The sequence below is a fragment of the Leishmania braziliensis genome, chromosome 31 (genome assembly GCF_000002845.2).
Source record: "Leishmania braziliensis MHOM/BR/75/M2904 complete genome, chromosome 31".
NCBI lineage: Eukaryota > Euglenozoa > Kinetoplastea > Trypanosomatida > Trypanosomatidae > Leishmania > Leishmania braziliensis.
In genome coordinates, this window is record NC_009323.2 from 279,013 (window position 1) to 304,414 (window position 25,402).

At 58.2% G+C, this 25,402-nt stretch overlaps 6 protein-coding genes across 6 annotated transcripts; all 6 read right to left on the reverse strand.

Annotated features, from left to right (window-relative positions):
- Nucleotides 1–315: 315 nt before the first annotated feature.
- LBRM_31_0830 (conserved hypothetical protein) lies at nt 316–6,030 on the reverse strand (the record flags this gene model as incomplete). The annotated part of the gene is made up of 1 exon (XM_001567031.1): nt 316–6,030. The coding sequence occupies one exon, from the start codon at nt 6,028–6,030 to the stop codon at nt 316–318; it is 5,715 nt and encodes a 1,904-aa protein (XP_001567081.1).
- Nucleotides 6,031–8,206: 2,176 nt separating this feature from the next.
- On the reverse strand, nt 8,207–11,350 carry LBRM_31_0840 (conserved hypothetical protein; the record flags this gene model as incomplete). The annotated part of the gene is made up of 1 exon (XM_001567032.2): nt 8,207–11,350. The coding sequence occupies one exon, from the start codon at nt 11,348–11,350 to the stop codon at nt 8,207–8,209; it is 3,144 nt and encodes a 1,047-aa protein (XP_001567082.2).
- A 1,995-nt stretch (nt 11,351–13,345) lies between these two features.
- On the reverse strand, nt 13,346–14,149 carry LBRM_31_0850 (conserved hypothetical protein; the record flags this gene model as incomplete). Its single annotated transcript, XM_001567033.1, has 1 exon — nt 13,346–14,149. The coding sequence occupies one exon, from the start codon at nt 14,147–14,149 to the stop codon at nt 13,346–13,348; it is 804 nt and encodes a 267-aa protein (XP_001567083.1).
- Nucleotides 14,150–15,414: 1,265 nt separating this feature from the next.
- On the reverse strand, nt 15,415–16,869 carry LBRM_31_0860 (conserved hypothetical protein; the record flags this gene model as incomplete). The annotated part of the gene is made up of 1 exon (XM_001567034.1): nt 15,415–16,869. The coding sequence occupies one exon, from the start codon at nt 16,867–16,869 to the stop codon at nt 15,415–15,417; it is 1,455 nt and encodes a 484-aa protein (XP_001567084.1).
- Nucleotides 16,870–17,503: 634 nt separating this feature from the next.
- LBRM_31_0870 (putative ATP-dependent zinc metallopeptidase) lies at nt 17,504–20,596 on the reverse strand (the record flags this gene model as incomplete). Its single annotated transcript, XM_001567035.2, has 1 exon — nt 17,504–20,596. The coding sequence occupies one exon, from the start codon at nt 20,594–20,596 to the stop codon at nt 17,504–17,506; it is 3,093 nt and encodes a 1,030-aa protein (XP_001567085.1).
- Nucleotides 20,597–24,539: 3,943 nt separating this feature from the next.
- LBRM_31_0880 (hypothetical protein, unknown function) lies at nt 24,540–25,016 on the reverse strand (the record flags this gene model as incomplete). The annotated part of the gene is made up of 1 exon (XM_001567036.1): nt 24,540–25,016. One exon carries the CDS (start codon nt 25,014–25,016, stop codon nt 24,540–24,542), a length of 477 nt encoding a protein of 158 aa, XP_001567086.1.
- Between the last annotated feature and the right edge of the window lie 386 nt (nt 25,017–25,402).

Here is a 25,402-nt window from a genome sequence, read left to right on the forward strand (position 1 = left end):
CGGAGGAACACAGCCCATGGCGAAGGTGGCCGACGCGACGAAGGCGCGCACGCGGTGATACACAAAATAAACAACCAAAATACCGAAAAAGTGTGTGTGTGCGTGTGTGTTGGTGGTGAAGGGGGGTTGACGGGAGAAGCGCAAGGCGCCCACTCCTCTGAATTAGAACGGCGATGACAACATCCGAGATGTACCCAGGGCCACCACCACCACCACCCCCGTATACGGGGGTGTAACTACATGAAATGCTGCCATGCGTGCCCTTTCAATACATGCGCGCAACGTTCACCTTTCCCGAATTGTTCGATGCAGGCACTACTCGAATGAAGTCAGCGGTCGTAGAGACTTCATGAGTGATTCAGTAGCCTCCCTCGCGCCTGCGCTTGCATCAGCGTCAATGCCTCCTGCGACGCTGAGGGGTACACCCGCGTACAGGGTCGTCCATCCTCGCTGGCACATCGATTCCACCGCGGGCCTCAAGAGCTCCGTCATCGGGTCTCTTGTACCATCTCCGCTGCCGTTCACCGAATTCTCGAGCATGTGGTTTGCCGCCTTGAGTATGACAGGGTGAATCTCGCACCTTCTTCGGTGTCCCACAGTACTGCTGGTGCATCCCCACCCCGACAACTCTGATACCGTCCGCTCAACTCTCAGAGACTCTAGAGGAAACGAGACAGCAGCAGTAGCCGGTACGGCGGTAGTGCTAGAGGGAAGGAACAGCTTGCTTGACACGGTGAAAGGATGCTTCAGCAGTGTGTGATGCGGCGGAAGTCGCGGCGAACAGAAAATCTTCGGGGTTGCGCTGCGACTCTTCAAGGATGGCGCAGCGACTCCAAAAGATGAGGCGCTGACGGGCCTGAGAGCAGGATCGGGTGCCAGGTGCAGCGGAGGCGATGATAGGTCGCTAAACCCTATGCGACGCCTCGAAGAGGTGCCAGTAACTGCCATCTTCACTTCAGGAGAGCGTAGAAGGGTTGCGTCCGTCAGCGAGGAGGACTCCATGCTCGCACTGTGAAGCGATTGCAGCTGCTCCTGCTGCTGGCGACGATGAAGGTGATGCCGCCGCTTCTCTAGCTGGCGAGTCAAGCGAGCCAGCTCGCACTCATACACCTGCTCCACAACCCTGGCGGCGGGGTTGACACGGGCGCTAAGCTGTGCCAACGCCTGATTCGCGGTGCTGCAGGTGTTCGAGACGTCCCACAAGAAGCGCATCAGACGCACCAACGCAAACGTGTCCTCACCACTCTCTTCCTCTCTTGCGTAGAGCTCGAGCTTCTGATGTGTGACAACCGCCTCGATCCACTCCAGCTCACGGAGGCTCTGTGAATCACGCGGCGGCAGTACATCCACAAGCTGCCGGGCGACATAATCTACCAACACCTCGAGTATACCCAAGCTGAAAACCGCCACCTCAATCGCGTCTGGCGAGACTGTGGTGCCGTCAGCGGCGGCCATCTGGCACAACCGCGCCACCGCCTCACTCACCCATGCCGGTAGCGATTCTGTCGGATAGATGTCGGCATCCGCTCGCGCACTACCAAAGCAGCTCCACTTGAAGCGCAAAGATGAAGGGGCGCTGCCGCACAGGAAGAGCGACAGCGGCAGCGGGGACCCATGGATGAGGCCAGCGTGATGAAGCACCCGCAACCCTCGCAAGCCCTGCGTCACGGCTGCAAGCCAGAACCGGCTGCTCAGCGCCTCTCCATCAGCTACGAGTGGAGAGAGCGCATGCGAGGAGACGGCCCCATGCTCCCCCCTGAAATGTCGGGCAAGCTCCGACAGCGACCCACGGGGAAAGTACTCGAGTTGCAACAGACGCACCTCTGGATTGATGCTGCTCTGCGGCGGCGTGCTGACACTGTAGTAGCGGGCAATGCAGTCTTCCGCCTCCAGCCTGTCATCTGCGGTGAGAGCTGCCGTGTGCTGATCTGGTAGCCGCTCGCGACCGGCCGCACTGCTCGTTGATGACCTGCCCGACGGAGGGGTCATGGAAAGGGTGAGGCACTGCAGTTCGGCAAGATTGAAGGCTGCGGCAGGTACTTCCTTCACTGCGTACGGTAAACCATCGAGCCGATGCACAGCGAGCCACGTGACGCCGTTCATCTCCACGCACAAGGGAATTGCCCGGCAGTCTCTTTCTCGCCTCCCTGGTCGGATGTCACCCCCTTCACAAGTCGGAGTGATGCTGTGCAGGAACTGAAAGACGTGGTGGGCCTGGAAGCGATCGCCTGGCAGCTCTTCCTCACTCGTGTCGATTCTCTCGAATGGGTCGGAGAAGGACTCCATCAGGTGGCAGCCAATCTGCGCGGCAGTGGAAACGTCTGCATGGTCGGAGGAGGGGGCACCTAGACTCGTACTAGCCGCCACTGGGGTCTGGGCTCCATGTATCCACGAAGACTCAGTGGAGATGCACATCCCCGCTGCCCCTCGGCCGGGCGACGGGCGCTGCTGCAGCGTCGGGGTGAGAAACTGCGGCCGTCGTGTGTGGTTTGCCAAACGGGCGAAGTTGAGAGATGGAAGAAGCAAAGCAGGCCCCCTCTCCACGCTGCCGTGTGTCACGAGTGCCGCCCCACCCACCCGCGTTGGCGACGCAGGGGGTGCACTCGGTGGGCGGAGCGCTGCGGTCATCTTTAAAGGACTCTGCTGCCCACTCCAGGTGAAGCTGAGGTTCGATACAGTGTTACAGAGGTAGTTAGGCGAGCCGTGACTGCTCCCAGCACCGTCGCTGCCCTCCGCGGCTACATCGAGCGGACTTCGAGTATGCACCAGTTTCAGAGACCCCGCCTGTGCGACAGACTGGTGGCTAAAGGGGGCGTGTGCCTCATCGCAGCCACTCCGTGCCGTATCCTTGTCGCCCCCGTTGTCTTCAAAATGCAGCTGCTGGCTAGCGCAAAGCGTGCTGAACTCGACGCACAGCGCCATTGTGTTTGGGCTTTGCGTAGGACATTGTGGGAGTGGAGAGTCGTTGTCCCTCATCCCACACTCGCCCCGCTGTGGCTGCCGCCGCGACGATGTGATCGCTGGGGCATCATGTAGTTCATCGGAAGAGTCCGAAAGGGCATCGGTTACCGGAGGGCCGCATGGCGGTATGCAGCAGGAGGCCTCTGTTGAAGTGATCACCGACAGCGTCTTTGGCTGGGTCCAGTGGCAGCAGGGACTCTGTGCAGTGAGCGGCTTCATGGCTGACAGCTGGAGGCTTCCTGGGGCACCAACGTGCGTCTCAGTGGGCAACAATGACGAAATCAGAGCCGCGTTTAGCTGCGGATGAATACCGGCTACTCTTGTGGGCGATTCCACAGCGAGACCCTGCGCCGCCGCCGGTGTGGTGGGTGTGCTCTGTTCAAGCGGCGCGCTCCTCGTTCGCCCGTTATTGCTGCCGTGGACTCTCGCGCACAGAGAGGGACTTGTTGGAGAGAGGCAGTGCTCCATGTTCAAGTCTTGAGGAAGAAGAGCGGCAAGCGGACGATAGGCAGCAAATTTCTCGGCCAGCGCGCGATGCGAGACACCTGGGGGGGTTGAGGGAGAAGGCACCAGCTGCCCATACAAGACGACAGCTGCGTCGGGGCGAACAACAGTTCTCTCCAGAGCAGCTGCAAACATTGCCTGGCTTTCGGACAGATCGTTCTCCGATAGAAAGTCAGCGGCGCCGCTGTCGGGTGCTGCGCTCGACGTGAGCAGCGAGGGGTTGGTGACGTATAGATCGAGTGTTCGGTAGAGGCTAAAGGGGTTACGGCTGGGCGCAAGGTAGTCGCGCTCTGTCACGCTAGGAGGCTCACCATTGATGAGAAACTGGTATGTGCCCAGCTGTCTGTCGCCTTTAATCACATCACTGGCGTGTTGGATCATGTACGAATGCTGTTGCTGTGACTCGAAGCTGTGGCTCTGTACCTTGGAGCGGAAAGACTGTGACGGGGTCGTCTGACGAGAGAAGGTGCGGCGGGCTGACTTCTGTGGGGTGATAGACCGGGAGAGCAGCTGTGAGCAGTAGCGCGAGTACGAGTGACCTGAGCTGCGCTGTGCCATGATGCTGTCATGGACCCCCACTGGACCAGGTGTGTGGTTTGCCAACGGAGTATGCGGCGACGTGGGTGTGCTGCAGTAGTCCAGCTCATCGGGTGGCACGGCGGACATGGAAAGCATCGTGGTCGCCTCGTCTCGCTCGCTGAGAGGGATAGACCGTCCACTAGAAAAGAGGGCAGCGTAGGACCTGGCGAAAGAGGAGGACTCAGAGGGGCTGCAACTAGCGTGACTCACCGCTGGTTGGTCACGAGGTGTGTGTGAGCTGCTGTAAAGGTCGTGGCAGGGGTGGTCTGTGACACTGCCTGAGTTACTGTAAAGGGGCTGCAGTGCCTTGTCAACTGCTGTGTCGACCTTCTGCGGTGATAAGGCTGTGCACCGACCTGGGTAATTGGGGCCGCACCACGGAATCCCTTCAGAATCACTCAGGCCTTGTCGCGGGGCCTTGACCGCATGGGCGGTCCATGTCTCTGCGCACAACGACGTCCGTGGGGCTGACAGTTGCACAGGCGTGGCGATCAAAGGCGTCCTCGGAAACACCTGCGTCTCCATTTCGGCCGTTGGCCCCTTTGTGGAGGCGGAGGTGCAGCCCACGAAAGAGCGAAACGGCGTGGTGCCATTGCGGGACTCTGTCGCTGCTGCTGTTTGCGCTTCGTCGATGGCCACTTTTGCCTTCCGCAGCTGTGGATGGAGAACGGTGCCGAGAGAGCTATGGTCCGCTACGGCTGTTCGTGGTGGCGTCGAAATAGTGTTGGTCGGCGTATAGAGTGACAGTAGCTGCGGTTGTTGTTGCTGCCAGTTCAGCTGGTACTGAGTATCTGTCTCAGCGAAGACGCCTGTCATGAGATCTGTCTGCGACAAGGACAAAAGAGAGGTGTTAGCACGTGAGCTAAACCGTCGCGGGGAATGTGCTGCGGGCTGAAACAGCGAGTACTCGAGATCAAAGTTATTCAACGCGGCGACATCTGCTGTCCTAAACGGTGGGGTACCGGTGGTGTGCGCAACCGGTGAGGGCTCGGCAAAGAGTAAGCGTTGCACGAAGCGGCGGGGGGTCGGAGTGCCAAGCCGATCGTCGTCGCTGGCACCGTCATCGTTGTTGTCCAGGCCAAGTATTCTGCTCGCTGAGCTGGAACTGGAGAGCGGTGACAAGTGTGGGTGGTGAGCGGAGGGGTCGCCTCTCTCTGTGAGGTGCTGTACCGAATCTCTCAGACAGACCGATGCGTTATTGCAGCTTGTTTGATCCTTGATGACAACAGGCGTAGCAACCGCAGGGACAACAATGCTAGTGGGGGGAGGCATTGCCTGAGGTGAGCATTGGCCATTCGTGCCGGTAAACCTCTGCAACGTGCAGAGCGCTGCGGCAGTTCTCGATTGCGTTGCCTCCGGCTCCACAGCCGCGAAAAACGCGTCTTCTAAGCTGACGAACACCTCAGCGTGGCGAGACATTCCTCGCAGTGGGGATGAGGAAGTGAGGTACTCAGGCGGCGTCGTGCTGCTCGCGTGCGAAGGGATGTAGGGGGAGCCACAGTCCGTAGGCTGTGACGTGATCAAGCCCGAAGTGGGGGAGTGGGTCGTTACGACCGAGCGTGCCCTTTTGTACGCCAGTGGAAAGGCCCCATCCTCCTGTGGTCCGCTGTCCACAGAGAAACGGCGACACGACGGATCCGCTGAGGAGGAGAGCGGCGGCGCGTACTTCTGCGTCTTGTTCGACCACTCTGAGGGAGGCGACGGCTCACCGGACAGAATGGAGGAGAGAGCAAGACTGTCTTCCTGGAGAGGCGGCACAATGGTGCCTACGACGCTGCTGGTGATGGTGGTTGCCATCGGAGCGGCAGTGTTTACCCCAAGAGTGGTTGCACCTGCGAGCGTTGCTATACTGGCCTTCCGAAGTAGAGAGCCTTCCGATGTGCAGGAGTGCTGCACTGGAAGGAGGCGGGAGGTGGTATTGGGCTGATGAGGCACAGCCGCCGCCTGCATCGGCGAGTCCCGTAAGGAAGATGAAGGGAGCTCCATCTGTGTTACCGCTTTGCAGTGAGGGTTGGGCTGGAGACTGCGTTAGCTCAACGATAAGAGACAAGGCGACGGGGCTAAAAAGTACGGAGGGGGTCCCATCACCCCCCACGTGATGCGAAGGTGTACTTCAGGCAGCCCAGTAAACTGAGCAGCAGCAGCAGGCACGCCACGCCCCACTGGAGGAAAGCGAGGAGGGGGGAGGAAGTAGCGATGATGGCGTGACAGCGCACGAGAAAGAGAACGACAGTGGTGTGGAGTATACAAGGCAACAGGAGGAAATAATCTGGGGGAAGAGACTGGCTCAGTGGAAGCAACAGCAAAGTAATGTATCGGCGGATGAGTAAAGCTGACACGTTTTGGAAGCTGCCCCCAACCATCAGTGAGAGGGGCTCGTGGTAGTGCAGTCGAGAACACTCACACACAACGACAGGATGAGATGTAGCAGCGACAAACGAGAATGCGAAAGGGGGAAAAGGGGAGGTCGTCGTCTTCACAGGCGAAGGTAGTGAAGTGGATAGAGAAAGCGAAGAGGAGAAGGCAAAGCACGCGCTGTGCGCCGGAAAGGCGTGCTCAATTTGGAGGTGAAAAGACGACAGAGGAAGTGAGAGAGACTTAACAACTGGAGAGTCCGTGCACAAGCCTACCCCAAAGCAGCAATGGGCGGAAGAGATCGAGAGCAAGAAAATGACAACGAGGAGCCGATAGCCTGGCCTCCAAACAACAGAGTAACCGGATGGAAGTGGTCTCCAAGGAAGTAAAAAAAAAATAAAAACGAAAAGCGGCACGCTGACTCGGCAACCAAACACAAACTATAGGGGGAGGGGGTAGTTGCGACGATGATCAGTGGTGAGCGAGAGGCAACCGGTGGAGGTGGGTGAAGTAGACACGATTGCGTTATTGTTGTTGTTGTACACTCTTTTATGTTGTGTGCTAGTCTGATGACCAGGGGATTGCGGATGCGCAAATCTATATTTCTGTTTTGATCGAACTATGAAACTACTGTGGACGGAGGCTCTATGAGGACTTGATTATACACGGATGCCGCTCTATGGGTCTTCAAATATGTCCACTGATGGCGTTGGCGAGGATAATAAAGGCGACAGACAACACTTCTGAAAGATGAAAGGTGGCTGCGCGCCTGTGTTCTACCAGAGGACGCACAAGAAGAGGCAAAGTAGACGCAGAGAACGACAGAGGTGAGATAAAGAAAGTGAATAGTTCTGCAGAGGTTCAGTGGCCCCTTTGGGGACAGAGGAGACCCATACCGACCAATACGCACACCCGCTGCTCCCCCCCCCCCTCTCTCTCTATCGCTCCGGCTGTGTCTAAAGAGTGAAGATGAAGGATAACGGAGGGTATAAGAGCGGGTGACTCTGGTGGGGTTTATAAAACAAGACAAGTGGAAGAAGGCAGTGGTACAAAATTTGTGCTTGGGTATACGGTTTGAAGCTGAAGAGAAAATCCCTGGGCAGGGGTGAATCAAAGCAGCAGAGCAGAGAGAGAGAGAGAGAGAATGCACGAAACACAATAATGCAAGTAGTATGGAAAAAGGTGTCCTCTCCAGCTGCAGCAAGCAGGAGGGGCTATAGAGAGAGAAGGGCACCTTAATAGCCCATCCCAGCAGCAATGATGGGAAGAGAGAAGATATGAAGAGTAATAGGACAGGAAGTGGCGGAGGAGAAGGAGGGAATAGAATCATTAGGGTTGAAACAATCTGTCTGGTGAGCGAGAAAGCGTGTGAGGCATCCGCAAATGCAAGGACACATCGGTGCACTTAATCGGCGAAACGAAAGGCATCCGCCAGCGCTGCCCACAGTACACTGATCAACTTGAGTGACTGGCGTGCGCGCCATTCCGCATGGAGTACATTTTCTCTTTCATCGCTGTTTCTTTTTTTTTTTTCAGTCGTCGTTCAGTTTCGAAAATGCCGCCCAGAGACATCTACAGACTCAACGCGAGAGAAACACACACATAACCGAGTGATACTCGCAGTCTATGAAAGGGGGTGAGTGGTAGGGGCAGTGTTGTCTGAAGTGGGGGGGGGAGTCGTGACGTGGGCCACGTCACGACTCCAGAGTCTGGGGCAGCTCAAAGAAAAGGGCCCCACCCCAACGCCATGCTCTCTCTCTCTTCGTCCGTCGCCACACACCTCCTCCTCCTCAGCGGCTTTTGCCTCTCACGCAGCCAGCGCAATAAAGTACTGCTGCACCACCTGCCGCCACTCCTCCTGCGGGGAGCCCGTGGGATGATCGACGTTGTCGACAGCGGCGTAGACAATCATGCAGAACGCGGAGAAGTCGAGCAGCGGAATGCGGCTGGCCGAAACAATTGGGATGACGACATTCAACGCAAACGACAAGAGCAGCAGACGGTGCGTGAGGTACTTTATATTCACTCGCATGTCCCGGGGGAGCCCGGCGTAATCGGGAGGACCACCCGCAACGGCATCAAGGTCCCTCTGAGCACCAGCAGCAACACTTCCACGTGCCCCATTCCACGAGACGGCGCACTGATGTCGGCTTTCCACGGCGGATTCTAACAACGATTGCAGAGGCACTGCATTACCTCGAAGAATTGATTCACGGGCATGCTCGATCGTGGTAAGCTCGACTTCGAACAAGCGAGCCAGCGACGGAAGAAGATCCAGCAGAATCTTGCCTTGCCGCTTGAGATCCATAGCGTCAAACACCTCCCGCAGCACCCGGCTGCGGCGAACTGCCTTCTTGGGGAGCAGTGCGGCAAGCTTCGCGGAAAGCGGGGCTGCGCGGCCATTGCGAGTCAGCGATGATGAGTGAGGAATTAAGCGTCTAAAAGCGTAATGCTCTTCCGGGTCGACGTACGCGATATGGTCGGCACTCTTTGCAAACGCAGCGAAGCAGGAAGGCACTGCTTGCTGACGAATCCTGGCGGGAGAGGGGGTCCCCGCCGTCCCCACCGGGCTCATTCGAGATTGGGACGCTGTAGTCGTGTGAAACTCCATGCTCAGCTGCACGCGAACGAGGTCGAGGAAGCGCACCACTTGTTCTGGGGTAAGCCGAGATCCATTCGAGAAGTACAGGTTCAGTGCCGGAATGTCGTTTTCACATAAGAAAGCGTCAATCGCCTGAGAGGGGTGCCGTGAGGGCTTTGTAGCAGAGGTACGGGGAGGCCAGAGAATGCCCAAGAGGTCGGCAACAGAGGCTGCTGCCGCCGACTGCATAATGCGGTCAGGAGAGGCTTTATACGTAGCGGACGTGGCGCATGGGTCAGGACTAGGAGGCGACATAGTAGGCCCAGGCCAACGAGGCAGACAGGGCGACGGCTTAGCCAAAGTGGTGGGTGCGTAGGCAACTTTGACGGATGTCTGACCACGTCCAGGGCGGCCTGTATGGAGTGGCGTCCCATATGCCCCTATAGACGGTCCGCTTTGCTCACCGCCGCTCTTCACCTCTTTGCCATGCACCGCAGGTTGGCGGTGTGCTACTTGTGATCGCGGTCCCATGCTGCTGTACCTGCCTCTCATCGGGGTTTGCTGCGGCACGAGGCAACGACTTTTGGGGGTGGGCATGAGAGCCTCAGTCTCCCAGGACGGTGAGCTCTCAAGCAACGTACAATCCTGACGACGGGCAATGGCGATACGCTTGCGCAGCTCGAGCAGTTCTGCGCGTTGCCGATCATTAAACTGCCGCCACTGCTCCGCCTCTCCGAAAGTGCCGGCAACAGGCTCGCCCCACTCCTCAAGCGCGTACATCTGTTGATGCACAGAGCGTTCGTTGTGCATTGCAGGGTTCGCGCGGTCGCCAGCCAAGAGGGGGTGCGCGTTGCTGTTGAGGTGCTGGTAGTGTCGGTAATACTGATCCTCTACCTCTTGGTTGGCGAGATATCCCTGAAGAATGTTTTTTGGGGGGCCTTGCCCTGGAGGGGGCGGAAAAGCCACTTTGCTCGACTGCAGCCCTGAGGCAGCGGCGGAGGCGACCTCCCTTGAAGTGGGACTTCGATGTCCCGTGAGGAGAGGCGTGGGTGGTGGATCTGTGGACCCGTTACTGCCCTTCTCAGTGACAAGTTGCTGGTTTGGCGACTCACCGGTTGCCTGGCTCGTCACAGACTCCTTTGAACGACATATCTGGTGATGTTGCCTCTCCGGGTGTGGGGGATGAAGGAGCAAGAGTGCTTGAGCGCCTTTCCCCCTTGACGAGCTGCGGCTGCTCAGGGAGGTAGAGCGGTCCTTCTTCGAGCCGCCAGCCAGCGATACAGACGGCGCCTCAACAGCCTGTGCATCGAGAGGGGTAGAGACCGCTGCCGGTTGATACAGCGGCGGGTGCGTAGCCCTGCGTAGGGGAAGCCGTTCTGCGTCTCCGAGGACGTGTGTGGCGGCACCCTTGCGCGGTTGGGGCAGACGCGAGTGATGCTTTTGCTGCTGGAGGCGCTTCATCACAATCGCTTTCTTCGTCAGCCGCGAGCTCGCCGATGAAGGTACTGCTGCCATGCCAGCCTCGCCAGCGGTGTCCAAACCATCAATGCCCGCCGTTTTCTCCAGTGCCGCGTTGGGGCTTCGGGTGAGGCCATCCGGAATTAGCGACGATGTAGGAGTTAGGCTTCTCGAAGCCGATCGTTTGTGTGCAACGGGCGCCTGCTTCCCTCCGTCGCAAGGCAGTGCGTCGGTGAGATCCACAGTGCTCTCGTTGCGTGTGTTCGCCGTGTCAGCGCGAATGCCTGCGTTCGGCAGCCGCGGTGATGGGCAACCATGCGCCAAGTGAGAGCGCTGCAACGGCGACGCATTTGGCTTCTCGATATCCCGCTTCGCAGGGCGCGAAAGGGTTCCCTGCTCTTGCTGGTCCTCGTCATCCACGTCGTCGTCGACCATGAAGGAGATGCTCTCGTTATCCCCCAAGTCACCCCCGCCGCTCTCTGCGACCGCGGCAGAGCGGCCATCACGCCTGACCGGAATGCTGTGGTTCTGCATCAAGTTGCTGTCGTCCTCGATTTGAAACGCAAGACTGTCTTCGGTGCCCACTGAGTTCCGATCTCCGGCTCCCACAGTGTGCCTCATCGTCCCTGACTGCCCAGGCAGGGAGAACCCAAACTCTGTGCTCTCCGCGCCCTGCTCGAAGAAGGTGATGCTGCTGTCGGAGGCCGGTTGGGTTGGCTCCTCCGCCTTCTCCACGGGCGCTGAATTGAAAAGCTTCAGGCGAGCCTTGGAATTGGGAGATGTAACCCGACTGCCCGGCTCTGAGTTGAATTGAATGGACCTGATGCTAGAGGCGCGGCTCAGTCGCTTTGAGAGCCTGGTAGGTGTTGCATTTGTGAGGCTCAACCGAGTCCCGGGGAGCGGGGGCGGCATTGAGGATGTGCCACTCGGCATCGGTACCCCCGCGATTGAATCATCATCCATGGCAAATGAAATGCTCTCACTGTCTGAAAAGTCGGGTGTGATGTTAAACTTCGCTGGATTTCGGGCGGCTACGGAGTGGGGCGGGTGCACCACGGAGGCACCTGCTGCAGCACCAGATGTCGAGCTGTGCAGCGGGGGCTTTGCGGAAGCTGCTTTGCCAGGCGGCCGATTGTGTGATTCCAGGTGCGGCATGGCCTTGATCCGTTGGGGTGCTAGCGCAGGTGCAGGTGCCTTCGCCAGCCCCCGCGGCAGTGGTGGCGAGCCGTCCTCCTCCTCTACAAACGCCAGCGATTCTGTATCGCTGAGCATGTCCGATGTGACCTTTCAACCAGGCGTCGTACCCAGTGACCACAGCAGTGACGGGGGAGAAAAGTGAAGAGGGTGTATGTGAAGCAAACACGAGAGATTGGAGATAGACAATTTCAAAGCAGTGAAAGGAGGAGAGGGGAGAGCGGGAGGGGCGTGCACCACTACAACAAGACAGACAACAAGCGAATCCGCGTGGTATGATCTGTCGAATTTCTGGCAGAAATGACTTACAGTACTGGGGTGATGGCCGACGATGAGGAGGCCGCCACCGACGGCTGCTGGGGTTGACGGTTGCAGGCCTCACAGCACCTGGGCGTTACTCACAGTATGGGTAAGATCAAGAGAAAAACGGCATTGACCGAAGAGGAGAAGAGAGTCAAGGCAGAAGCGGGGGCGTACACGTGCGGAGGGGGGGTGAGTGGGTGGGGAGTACGGAGAGCATGGAGGGCCGGTTGAGATGGCGATTGAAAAGGCCCATTATCTCAAGTGTACTTGACACGCTAGCGCCTGTCCCACGATGTGCTGGGAAAACACAAACATCGGCAGCCGCATTCCTCCCACACGCGAGGTAGAGAGAGAGAGCGAGGGAGGGAGGGTGAAAGCCCGATGTGAGGGAAAGCGAGTAATGCAGCAGGTCTCTCTCCCTGCTGGGCCCTCTTCGCGTGCCACTTGTGCTTCCACAAATTTGTCCACATAAACAGAAGAGACGTGAAGAGGAGGTGGTGGTTGCAAACGAAGAAAGCTGAGGAGCGGCTGGATCGGCAAGGGAAAAGGCCCAATGCAGGTGAACAAAGATGCAAAGGGCGAGAGACGATGGCACGTGAGCTAGGCGAAGAGGGAGAGAGAAATGGATTCCCTCTCTCCGCACCACTCTCAGCCACTCAAAAGCGCCTTTCAGCTTCCTCCTTGATCTTGTTCTTCCGCCACTGAGCATCACATCCCTCAAACAGGGGCTAGGCACACACACACGTACCCAGACACACGGAGACCAACCCATATCCGAATTCAAAGCAACACAGATGCAGGCAGCCGAGGGAAGGATGGAAAGAGCGAAAACATACACACATACACTTAGTTACACGGCGATTACTTCGAAGTCTATGATAGCGATTGTGTCGTGCGACGTATGAGAAGAACTCCGATAGGGGGGTGGGTGGGGGAACGAAGAGCCTACAAAAGTAACGAACGCACAAGGAAGCACATTCGCGGACCAAAGTACACCAGGACCACCACCAGCACCAGCACACCGAAACCAGGCAAAGAAATGGACACCGTCAATACCGAAGAGGAGGAAGTGAAGACGGCAGTAAACCGCAGAAAAAAAAAGGAGGGAGGGCGGGGGGATCCGTAGAAGATGCGCGACCGTATACATACGTATATACATATCGATGCAGTGCTCTCCAGCTGCAGATCTCTCTACAGGTACATAGAGGTATATGGGTGCATGCATGTGTGTGTGTGCGCGCGCGCAAAGGTCGGCAAAGCCCATACTCGCCGTTCGTCTGCAGCTTCTCTTCCCACTCCTTTATCCTCCCCCCTCCTCGTTGTCTGTCGCGCTGTGCTTCTAGCGGCCAAATGCCGCTGATACCACTTCTACCACATTGAGGTGCTTATCCCTGACCATATCGCTGGGGGCTAATAGTGATAGTACGGCTGTGGTGCGTAGCCTTGTGGAGGCGGCTGCGCATAGTATCCTTGCTGGCCCGGTGGTGGCACTTGCTGATAATAGGCAGGCTGCTGCGGTGGCAGGGGGCCGAGTGGGTAGTAGCCCAGCTGCTGCGGGGGCGGGTAGGGCTGATAGTAGCCTGGCAGCGGTTGCGGCTGGGCGTATTGAAGGGGAAGAGGTACATACTGCACGGGCTGCGGCTGTGCAACATACTGAACTTGCTGTGGCGACGTGGAGACGTATTGCACTCCTTGGGTCTGTGGTTGCTGCTGCTGGGACTGCGGCGGACCGGTCGGCGGTGGTGCGCTCTTCTGCCCAGGATGCCACGTGCCGTCCTCCATTGCGCGCTTTATCGGATCGCGGTTGATATCTGTTGTCACCATCCGCATCTCTTCCGGCTTGGGAATCGAACCAAAGTCGACCGCCAACAGGCGCACATGCAGCTCTGCCTGTGTCTTGGACTTTTCCAGCATGTGCCACTGGTCCTTCACAACGCCCTTTGTGAGGCCGCCGAGGGACAGCGTGTAGTACCCCATGAGGTCATCGTTGTACGTGCCCTTGTTCCACACCTCCAGGCGAATTTGGTCGCTCATTTCGTCCGCGATTTGAAAGCGAAACGTCTCGTTCCACTCCGGGTTGAGGTCGTTCTTCACCACCTGCGTCTTGTACCTCTTTTCACCCATGGTGAGTCGCACAAAGGGGTCCGGCAGGCCAATCAGCTGGCAGTCGTGCAGCCTTCGCGCTGCACACACCGTCAGCTCAACCCTGCCCATACTGTGCGGTGGGAGTAGTACAAACGAGTCAGGAGATGTACGAAAGGGGAACAGGGATCGCTCAGCGGGGGACAATGACTACACAGTGGCGCCCAGGTAGCACGTAGTGAAGAGCGAAGCTGTGGAGGGAACGAGAATGAAGAGCAACGCCACAGAGAGTCCCCTTCGCAGCAACAACAACAGAGAGTTCGTGCGGGCGAGGAAAGGGGGGGGAAGAGAGGAGAGGAGAGGAAAGACGGGTAAACACACGAGGCCCGCATAGGAGTTGGAGTCTCGAGCGAGGGGGCGGCCCAGAAAGTCTTGCCAATACCAAAACGTGAGGGAAGTAGACATGCCAAGGCGGCATGCGCCCCCCCCTATTTGTGCTCGAGAGAGAGAGAGAGGGAGCGGTGGGTGTGTGCGTATGTGGGTGTGGGTGGGTGGGTGGGCCTATCACATACCTCCCATTGTCACGGTGCATATCCTCCGCCATACAACATCAGTTCAACGACACTCAACGCCTGTGACAAGCCCATCCCGTGGTAAGAAACAACCGTAGAGACGCGCGTTACCGATATTCTCACTCAGTCATCTGAACAGGACTTATGTCTCAAGCTCTACCCACCGGCCCACCGCTTCGCAAGTCACCCTCACCGTCGCGCCCATTATGCCGGTCGGCACCTGGTGCATTCCTCATGATGTGGCATTCAGGCCCCTCGCCAGTAGGCAGCGAGGGCCGAGTGAGTTACGCACCAGTCACATTGATACTATGCCCATCACATGCATGATACAAACATGTGCTCTATCCCAGCCCACCCCAGACACAGCGCCATCCAGGACTCGACCGCCGACATCCGCAGCGATGCGTCGCTGTGACCTCCTCTACGTTGTAGGTACCTGCGCTTGTCATCACCAGAGCTGGGTCTGTGTCAGCATCGATAGGGAAACTGCCTGGCTCTTCCTCACTCAGAGTGGGGGCGCTGGATACTGCGATACCGCGCGCTAAGGTGTGCCTCGTCACCAGGGCATCACCTCTGATAGAGAGAAAGGGGGAGATCAACACGCCAGAAAGAGTGGGTAGATGGCACGGGCTCAGTAGTGTCCTCGTCCGTGCAATCCAGCATACCAGTCCAACAAGAGCACGAGAGAAGAAGTGTGCATGCAACTCAGCGGAACCCCTCCCTCTGCCGCCGCCGCTGTGAGGACATTTCTTCCGGTCTGAGTCGAGGGACAGCTTCCCACTCGTTCGCCAGTTCCATCCCCCAAGCCTCGTCTTTGGGCTCCTACTAGCGTTTCTGCGGCAATCCATACGGAGAGTACACAGTCGGCTGAGTGGTGCTCGATTGCCACGTCAAGTCTCCATCGCCAAGGATGCCTTGATCAGGGGACTGGGGAGTCGCTGATGGCACCCCGGGAAGATGTGGGTGAAACAGCCTGCCCCCCACAGGGGCGGCGGTTTGGAATGGAGGGAGCATGGATAAGAAAGGCGGCTCCCCGGGCTTCTGCAGATGATCACCGCCTATGCCTCCAGAAATCGACATCATCCCACCGGGTGGCACGTGCTGCACAGCGCTTCCCCCCATGGACACACCAAGGGGGGCGAGGAGGTTTGCCAGTACCGGATTCAGCGTGCCAAAGGTTGTGCCGTAGACGCTGGCTGCCGCGTACGGTGACGCGCTGGCCACAGTGCCATCTGGCATACCCGCTGAGAAGGGCCCAGGGTAAGCACCGCTGCCGGTCATATTTGCTGCCGTAATCGGCATTGCCTTGCTACCTTGTTGTGGCGACCATGCAGCCATCAGAGGCGCCAGTCCCACCGCTTGCACCCGCAGCCGCAGACTAAGCCGATGCTCGCTCCATCCATAGAGGTTGCCCATTATACTCGGCGCCTCCTTGGTACGCAGCAGAACCACCCGCTCCACCACCGCGTCGAGGGTGCTGAGGTCATATCCGCCTTGCATCAGCTCTATGGGGAGATGGTAGGTGTAGCAGCCTAGCAGATTCTCCGAGAGCGGGGTGCTGCGCCACAGTTCAAGCTCAATGGAAGGGTAATGGGAAGGGGAGTTCCCCACCCCAGCCTCAGTGGCTCTTGAGCTATTGCCACCCCCTGAAGGCTGCGGCTGCGCGACCGCACTGCGCAGTGGGGAGGTCGGGATGGCAAGGAAGGAAGGCGGTGGCGAGTAGGAGAGAGCAAATCCGCTACTGTCAGGTCCCCTTATTCCACCAGCTGCTGACGTGCACATGGGCAGTGCGGCGCCATAGGGTAGGCCACGCGCTCTGCCATCGGCGCCGTTACTGCTGCCACTCGGATGAAATGGAGGGGTGTAGGGGGTACAGAACCCTCCCTGAGAATCTCCGCCGTGCGCGGAGGGCGGGGAGTGCGGACCAAGTGGTGTGGCAACAGGAGCGATCGGTTGCAGTGCTGGGGGAACGACAAAGCGAAACATCTCGTTCCACACCAAATCATCTTCATTCTGCTCTTCGTGCGTACCCGAAGCAGCATCGGGCGGCATGTCTGAGCTTTGCCTCTCCTTCGCGGATGCACCAGAGACAGAGGTCCACAGACAGCTGGTGCGGCGAACCTCTTCATGACAACGAAGCACGACGTACAACCCGTCAATCTGGAAGCCGCTGTCCAGCCCCTTTGGCATGTTGCCCTGCTGGACGAGGAGGTCGCACACTCGGATGTCCACGTACGCCTCGCCTGTCGCGTCGTCCATGTCGCTGCACGGCTGCTGCATGGCGGTTGTGCGTGTGTGTCTGAAGCAACAAACTACGTGTGTCTATTGCACACGAGCAGAGAAGTGAACGAGAGTTGAAAGGCAAAGCGGTGTGGGGGGAATTCGATGAGTAAGAAAAGCACCGCTTCCTTTTTCAGCTTGAGTGGACTGTTGCCCCACGATGGAAACCCCACCAGCAACCCCCATAATGTATCGGTGAATAGAGGGAAAGAAAGAGACACAGAGGCACGCGCACTTACACTCGCCGAGGCAGACATGAATGCCTCGTGTAAGTGCTTTGGGGCAGGATCGGTGCCTTGCCGAACGGTGCTGCTGCTGCTGCCTCTCTCTCTCGACTCATTCGGTGCCACCAGGATTTCGCGAACGTGTAGATTTTCAAAGCGCTGTAGTTTGCCATGCACTCACATTTGTACCAAATAAGCGAACAGACGGAGAGGCTGACGTCAGTAGTGAACCTTCATAGTGTGAGCAAAAAACCTCCCCTTCTCGCATCGCTCCCCATAGACCATCACCACAGCATTAACCACTATGCACAACACAGTGCAGCATCACACCCGAAGGCCCCACATCCTCACCATCTTGATCCATTAGTCACCGACCAGTCCCCCAAAACTATCCGTATTGGGTCCTCTGACTAGACACCTTTCTTTTTGTCGCTCTGCCGAGTGGTGCGCTCGCCGAGGTAGTGCACGACGTCCGCGTAGGTGAGCAGCTCGTGCTTCAGCAGATGGTCAGCCAACTTCTTCATGTCGTCCTTGTGCTTCGTCAGCAGCGCCAGCGTATCAGCGTAGACTTCGTCCACTACCTTTTTTGCACGACGGTCAAAATCGTTTGCCTTGTCCACGCCAAACGGCTTCACCAGGCGGGTGCTGCTGCTGCCAGGGGGCGGATACACGGAGCCGGGGGCGAAAGACGAGATGTACTGATAAGCCAACCGCCCTACCTTGCGGAGGTCGTCCGAGGCGCCGGTGGAGAGATGATTGAAGAAGATCTCCTCCGCCGCTCGTCCGCCGAGCGTCACGCTGATCGAGTCGCGAATCTCCTTCGCCGTGCGGGTGAAGTTCTCGTTGGGCAGATACTGCGCGTAGCCCAGCGCGGATCCGCCGCGTGGCACAATGGACACCTTCATTAGTGGATCGGCGCGGTTGAGAAACCAGCCGGCCACCGCGTGACCCGCCTCGTGGTGCGCAACGACATTCTTTTCGAAATCGGAGAGCGTACGGCTGCGGTGCTCAATTCCGGCGAGCACGCGGTCAATCGAGCGCTCAAGGTGGCTAATGTCAACGTGGGGGGCCCTTTCCCGCGCGGCAAGGATGGCGGCTTCGTTGCAGACATTCGCGATGTCGGCACCAACGAAGCCTGGGCAGAGGTTGCTCATGCGTTGCGCGTATGCGTCAATCAACGCTCGCTCCCTCTCAGACTTCTGCATGAGAAGGGAACGGAAGTCGAACTCGTGAGCGCTGCTGCTGTGGGTGCCGGAGGGGATTCTCTTGGCCTCCCTTGGCACTGCTGCGCTACTCCCGCTCTTTTCTGCGTCCTCCTCCTCAGTCTCACCCTCCTTCTCTGTCTTCACCTGCGACAGAACGAGACTTGTCTCCGTGGAAGCCGGCACCGCTAATGGCGGCTCAGCTGAAGCACCAACACCTGCAGCGTCTCCCTCCGCTGCTGCTGCCGTTGCTGTTGTTGCCGCAGCTGAGTCGCCGTGAGCGTCATCAGAGGTGAGCTTCAGTTTGCTGAGGTGGACTTTGAAGATGTCGATGCGCTCGGAGATTACTGGCGTGTCGACGTGAATGATGCGGTCAAAGCGGCCTGGACGGATTAGGGCCGGGTCCAACGCCTCCTGCGCCACGTTGCTGGAGGCCAGCACCATCACATCGCCGCGTCGCCCGGTGCTGAAGCCGTCCAGCTGAGTGAGCAGTTCGTTTAGGGTCTGCTCCTGTTCCTGCTTCTCTCCATGACCTGCCCCCTGCCGCTTCAGGCCTATCGCATCGATCTCGTCGATGTAAACGATGCATCGCTGCTTGCGCGCCTCTTTGAACAGCTGCCGCACCCGCAGCGCACCCATGCCGACGTAGAGCTCGACGAAGTCAGAGCCGATCGCCGGGATAAAGCCGACCCCGCTCTCCCCTGCCACAGCCTTCGCGAGCAGTGTCTTGCCAGTGCCGGGTGGTCCGAGCAGGATGGCGCCGGTGGGGATCTTCGCGCCTAGCTTCGTGTATCGCTCCGGGTGGCGCAGGAAGTCCACAATCTCGGTGATCTCCTTCTTCGGCTCCCTCATCCCAGCAATGTCGCGGAAGCGCGTGTTCGAAGCTGTCTCGACGCGGAAGGCCATTTCCTTCGTCTTCGTCCTCCCCTTCGTCGCCTCCACTGCGTAGCTCATCGACTTGCCGATGTACTGCGAGAGGAACATGACAAACACCGGGAAGAAGATAAACGGCACCACCCAAGCAAAGGCACCGACCCCAACTAGTGCCGTCTCGGCATATGGTCGACCCTTCCGGGTCACCTCAAGCTCTACAGGTCTGTCGACGGCCGTGGGCAGCTTGTTGCCGTGCTCCTGCTCTTCGTCGTCTGTGTGGGTCTTCTCACTCTGCCGCTGCTGCGTCTCCACCGCCTGCAGTCGAGCAGCGCGGTAGTTATCCGCCAGCTCGTCCATGTGGCGCTGCGTGTCCTGGTCGTTGAGAAGTCCCAGGTACACCTTGGCGTCATCCATGTACACCTGCAGGTAGTTGTCGTACAGCACCGCCGCCTTGATCTCACCCGCGTGCTTGTTCAACGAGGCCCAGCCCGTGTGCGTGCCGCTCGGCTGCGCCAGTTGATACAACACTGCCGTAATAGCAATCATGGTGATGACAAAGAGGCAGGTGCGTGGCACGATCCAGTCCTCCGGCTTGTCCTCCCCCTCTTCTCCTGCCCCATCGTCCTCACCTCTGCTGCTGTCCCTGCCACTGCCGCCGCTTCCTTTGCTATCGTTGCTCTTGCTCAGTAGGACACCCCACCTATGACAGGCCGTGCTCGAGACGCTGCGGGTGGGCCGCCGACAAAGGGTGTGAAGGAGAGCGTCAAGCTTCTGGCTGTCTTCCAGGTGAGGAGGCACACGGAGATGGCGGTGCAGCCGGTCCGCATAGGAGAGGCGCCAAATGGTCGCCATTACGTCTGAGAGCGAGTTTGACGTGCTAGAGGCCTGTTGGGGCTGTGCTTCGGTGACAGGCACGCGGGTGTAGCGCGACTGAAGCGCGGATGAGAAGTAGCTTGGTGCTATGGCTACTAGAGACTGCACAGCCAACCATCTCTGTGCCCACGCACTCTGCGGAGCAGCAAGTGCTTGAGGAGATGCTGATGGGCTGGGAGTCGCAAAGGTAGAGAAGGAGTTTGCTGAAAATCGAGACATGGTACGTATCGAGCTGCAGAGCGCAGGTAACTGGTGAGCGGCATGCGTGCTGGCGCCGACCACCGAGAGGGGATCTCGATAACGGCGTGAGAACATCTGGAAAGAGCTGAGGAGACGAGGCGTAGGAGGTAGATAAGGGGCAAAGCAGTAGGAAGAAGGAACAGTACAGCACACCCCATCTACGACCCCCCCCCGGAGTGAGCAACACACTCGATGACGAAAGGGAACGTGTAGCAGAATGGGCCATAAAAAGATGGCCGCTGATTGTTTCTCCCACACGGAGCTGAGACGACTGCGTGTGCACAAAGTCGTAGAGCCTCTTTCGACGGTGTCCATTGAGTAGGCGGAGCGAACTTCACAGCGAAGGCGAGGCGGCAGGGGCGAAAGCGACACAGAAAGACATCACATATGGACAGAGCGGAATGTAATTGACAGCGGAGAAGCAGAAAGCGAGACCCCATGTCACTCGTTGGAGATGCAATGCCGCTCCACTACCGGTCTTCTAAGAAGGTGTGCTGCTGTTTTCGCTCTCATTTCACTTTTCCAAAAGATGCATAGGACACATTGGGGCACGTGAGCTCTGTTAGTGTGGTAAGGCTGGCGACCTACTCGCGCGCCACGCTTCCATTGGCATTACCGCAAGACAATTCACTCATTCACTACAGTGCCTCCAAGGCATGGTGCTGCCCCACAAGTAAACACGAAGACGCATCGCTTCCCTTTCGTCTCACACGATAGATTGCGCTACAGCATCGTCGACAGCACGACGGCCATCACCAGTCCTCAACTGCAACTAAGCGACAAGCAGAGAGACGATATATTGAAGACCAGACTCTTCGTTGGGGCACACCACCTCCTCGAGAGAGAGCAAGAAAGCCTGTCACACACAAAATACGCACTGTTTTCCCCCTCCTCCCCAATGCGCGCCCATCCCTCGGCATGCGCATATTGGCCACTTTCTCACTCGCTGCCACCATTGCACACCCTACACGCCCGCAGCCGCAGGTGCACACAGCCACCGCCCACCAGCCCACACCCGCATGCGGCTTCGCCCGGGCCGTCGGGACCATGCCATCGGCCGTCCAGCCGGGACACGCGTCTGCCGGGCGCCCCCCGACCTTCCCACACACACGCCTGCTGCACAACAGCTGCCAAAACGACCCAGGTTCGCTGCATGCCCTGGCCCGCGCGGACTGTGTTCAGCGGACCGTGCTAGGGCCTCCGACACCCCGCACCCCGCCGGCGCGCCATGCACCGCCCCCAGTCGCTGCAGGCCACGGCACCCCGCAATGTGGCCTGGGGGCCCGTCACACGGGAGTCTGGACGACGCGATGGAGCGGTCCGCGCTGTGCTCGTCGTGCATCCGGCATCGGCGCCCCGTCAGGCCGGTGGGCTGGCGGGGGAGATGCCACGTGCCCTGCACACATCCACGGTGGCGCCGACCCGCGTGCATGTCCTCGAGCCCTTCACGCCAACCACTCGCGCTCCCCTGGCCCCTCGATGCCCCCTGCCTGAATGTGGTGTACCACACCAGCCATCGCCGGCAGCGCGCGCGCAGTACTCGCATTTCAGTAGCGTGGGGCACGCGTCAGGTGGGGTCTCTCCGTGCGTCGGCGCGATGCGTAGTGGGCGCCTGCGAGCGTCGGCATGACCGCGACGCGCACCGGTGCAGTGCCAGCCCATCTCACCCAAACAGCCCGCAGCCGCGCCAGAAAGAAGGCGGCCACCGTCATTACGGGGGAGATAAGGGGGAGCACAGGACGAAAGTTTAAGAGGGAACAAACAGACAAAGCAAAAGAGACTGTGCGCTGCGGGCGACTTTCGCTAATCGCCAGCCAGCACCCGCTTGCTGTGTTATATGAGGACTCAAGGCAAATGTACTACAGGGAGACAGCCGGTGCTTTTCGTAGGCGTTTGTTTCGAAGAGGCGGCGCCGTTGAGAGGTGGACCGAGGCCAATGGGCCCACACGCGAGCACCGATCCGCACATCGATGGTGGTGTTGAGCAGCGCCTGCAGAGGGGGGAAGAGCAGAACGCTGAAGATCATCGCAAAAAAAAAAAGGGAAGAAAAAAATGGCGGAGATGAGCAAAAATCCAAAAGGGAAAGAAGAAAGCGATGAGGCGCCAAAAGAGGCTCCGTCAAGCCTGACGCGGGGGAGGGGGGTTCAAGGCGTCGAGATCGTTCGCGTCCATTCTTCTATGCCAACAAAAACTCCTCAGTGCTGCGCCATTGATGGCGGTGCACTTAAGGACGCTCATATTGTACATGTGGCCGGTCCTTCCCGCCGCTTCATGCGGCACGCACAACAGCGCTGCAGAGGCTCTTCCATAGGGGTCGCTGTCAGGTGTTGGCAGAGAGGTGGAGAAACGCGACAGTGACAGCAACAAGAAACCAACGAATCCGTCCAGCAGAGAGAAGAGGGGAGAACGCGGAGAGAATAGGCGGAGGAGGCGGCTGCCTTCATAGCGCTTCAGCTCCGAAAGAATGCGGATACACAAGGCCGGCCAGAGGAAAGCAGTGCGGATGACGTTAAGGAAAAGAAACGAACGAGCCAAGTGATTGCTCATAGACTTGAGCTGGCTAACATAGAACAGTGATTGCATGAGACTCGGACGAACGCCCACACTGCATACATAAAATCGAAGGAAGAGGCATCTTTCCGACCACTGAAGGAAACTGAAAAACGCGTGGCACCGCTAGAGAGGTGAAAAAAAGGAAGAATGAGAGGAATAAGGGGGGTGTGGGTGAGTGAGTGAGTGAGTGAGTGAGGGGGGGGAGACAGCCCGTACAAACAGTGGTTTTCCCTTGAATGTGCGTGCCTCGCCACTTCGTAAGGGGATAACGAAGGTTGCTACCACAGCCGCTGACGCAAGATACCTTGCGAGTGGCAAGTGAAGAAACAGCTACGCACACACACACACACACACACACACACACACACACACACACACACACACACACACACACACACACACACACCGAGCCCCACGTAGGTATGCGCCGTGCTCGACACTCACGCAGAAGTCGCAGGGGGGAGACAAAGACGCGGCATCACAACTCGACGATGGCAACAGCGAAAACACGAGGAAGGCGGCACCCACAAGAGGAAAAAACAAAACAGAAATATTTGGGCTGCTGTTTCTACGCGAAAACGGGGAAGGAAAGAAAAAGTGGTAAGAGGCGCGCCAGAGGGTGGGGCATCCACACACACACACACACACACACACACACACACACACGCAGGCAAACATCTCCTCGCACAGATGGGGGGAGGGGGGTGCAGAGGAAATACTTTTAAAGGCTGCACCTGGTCCTCAGGGGAGGGGGTGGGTCGGGGTCACTTTATATACATTATGGAATGCCCCAGGAGCTGATCCGACGGCTGCCCCCCTTTTTGTATTTGGATGGGAAATTCTACTCACAACGTAGTTGCGGGAGGTTACGGCTCCAACACACGAGGCAAATGCGGGGGCGATGGGTGTGGGGTCCAAAAGAGGCCAGAGTGCATAGGAGGACGAGTCTTGCATCCACCGACCAGATAAACAGAGAGAATATGCGTGTGCGTGTGTGTCGGTGTTAAAGGCGAGTGCGAGGTGTGGCGGACTCCCATAATAGGCCTCTTAGCGGCTATTCCAGATCCCCATTTTCCTCCTCCTCACCACCATCAGGAAGTTCACGGCTCTGGCTAACTCACGAAAACACGACAGCGTATCCCTTCCTTGCAGAAACGCACGGCACAATGCCGTGCGCTGGCCCGACCCATGACGCACGCCTGCATATGCGAGAGGGGAATAAGAAAGGAAGAAACAGAAAAAAGAGGTGCTCGTGAGGGAAGCAAGACAGGAGAACTCGAGGACGAGGCTCAACAGAGTTAACACGCTGCGCAGCACTTCAGGGATCCTCTCACTGCGCGAGTTTAGGGATAAGCGCATCCGGCTGTGCACTTGACTGAATAGGACACACACAGCGCAGCAGGGAGTCGTGAGAGACCGAAAGGCAGGCGCAAAATACACAGCTGAAGGGGAGAAGGATCGAAAAAGCGAAATAGAAAGATCGGCATGGCCGCGCGAGTAAGTACCCAAGTCACTCGATGCCTCTTGGCGCTACATTCGCAGAGCACAAGCCAAGTAGCTACTGCCTCACCGTAGCGCCTTTCTCTTGCTGGCATTAGCGTTTGTGGTCGCGCTTTGGGGGGATGGAGGGCTATGCCGGGAGCTGGAAGGCAGTAGGGAACAGACTGGTAGGGCATGCCCCGCCAGGAGTCGACAATGCATTCAGTTAATCCCTGTATTCCTCTTTTTTGTTCTTCTCCTCGACGTCTGTGCTGCCGCCGTTGCTGCTGTGTGTGGCCTTCGTCTTGGGTGTCGTCGGCTCTATCTTCGAGACGGCGGGTGGAGTGAGCACTGACTGTAGTGGTGGTCGATGCCAGTGTACCTCTGTGTCGGTGTCGCTCAGCGTCTCCTCATTGCATGAAGGAGGAGTCACCAGTCGGTACGATCGTTGTTGTCTCCGCTGCTGAGGCTTCACTGGTGCAAGGAGGGAAGCTCCGCCATCGGGTGTGGTGGCGCTTGTAAGACTGGCATCAAAGCCGCCGTAGAGATTCAGATGCGGCACCACCTTCCACGCGTCAAAGCTGCCATTGAAGGTAGGATAGGAAGGCTCAGAGGTGCGCGAAACTACCTCCAGCGCAGGCCCCTCATGTAACGTCACCGTCATGCCGCTGTGTGAGTACAATTTCGACGCACCACTCTCCATTGTGTCTTCAAATCGACAACAGCAGATAAAGGAGGAAACCAGAGACGAAATCTGCGCCGGTGTGTTGGGTGCGACCCACACGCGCGTGTAGGCGTTATCGCTTGGCTGTCAAGGAGCGCTTACTCAAGAGACATGCAAAAGAAAAAAATGACACGGTGGGGTGTACGTGTACGTGCGCCTCCGTGCGAGGGAGCCGGCGAAGACAAAGTGAACGGAATAATACAAGCAAACACGATGCCCGATCGCGCTACACCTTGTGTGAAGGGCAGAGAAGCAGACACGGTAGCACAACACTCCGGCCCTTTCCAAGTGACCGCTGCTCTTCTAACTTCGTCGCTTAAAATGGGTCCAAGGCGCTCCACACGGAAGGTGTCCTACACTACGCC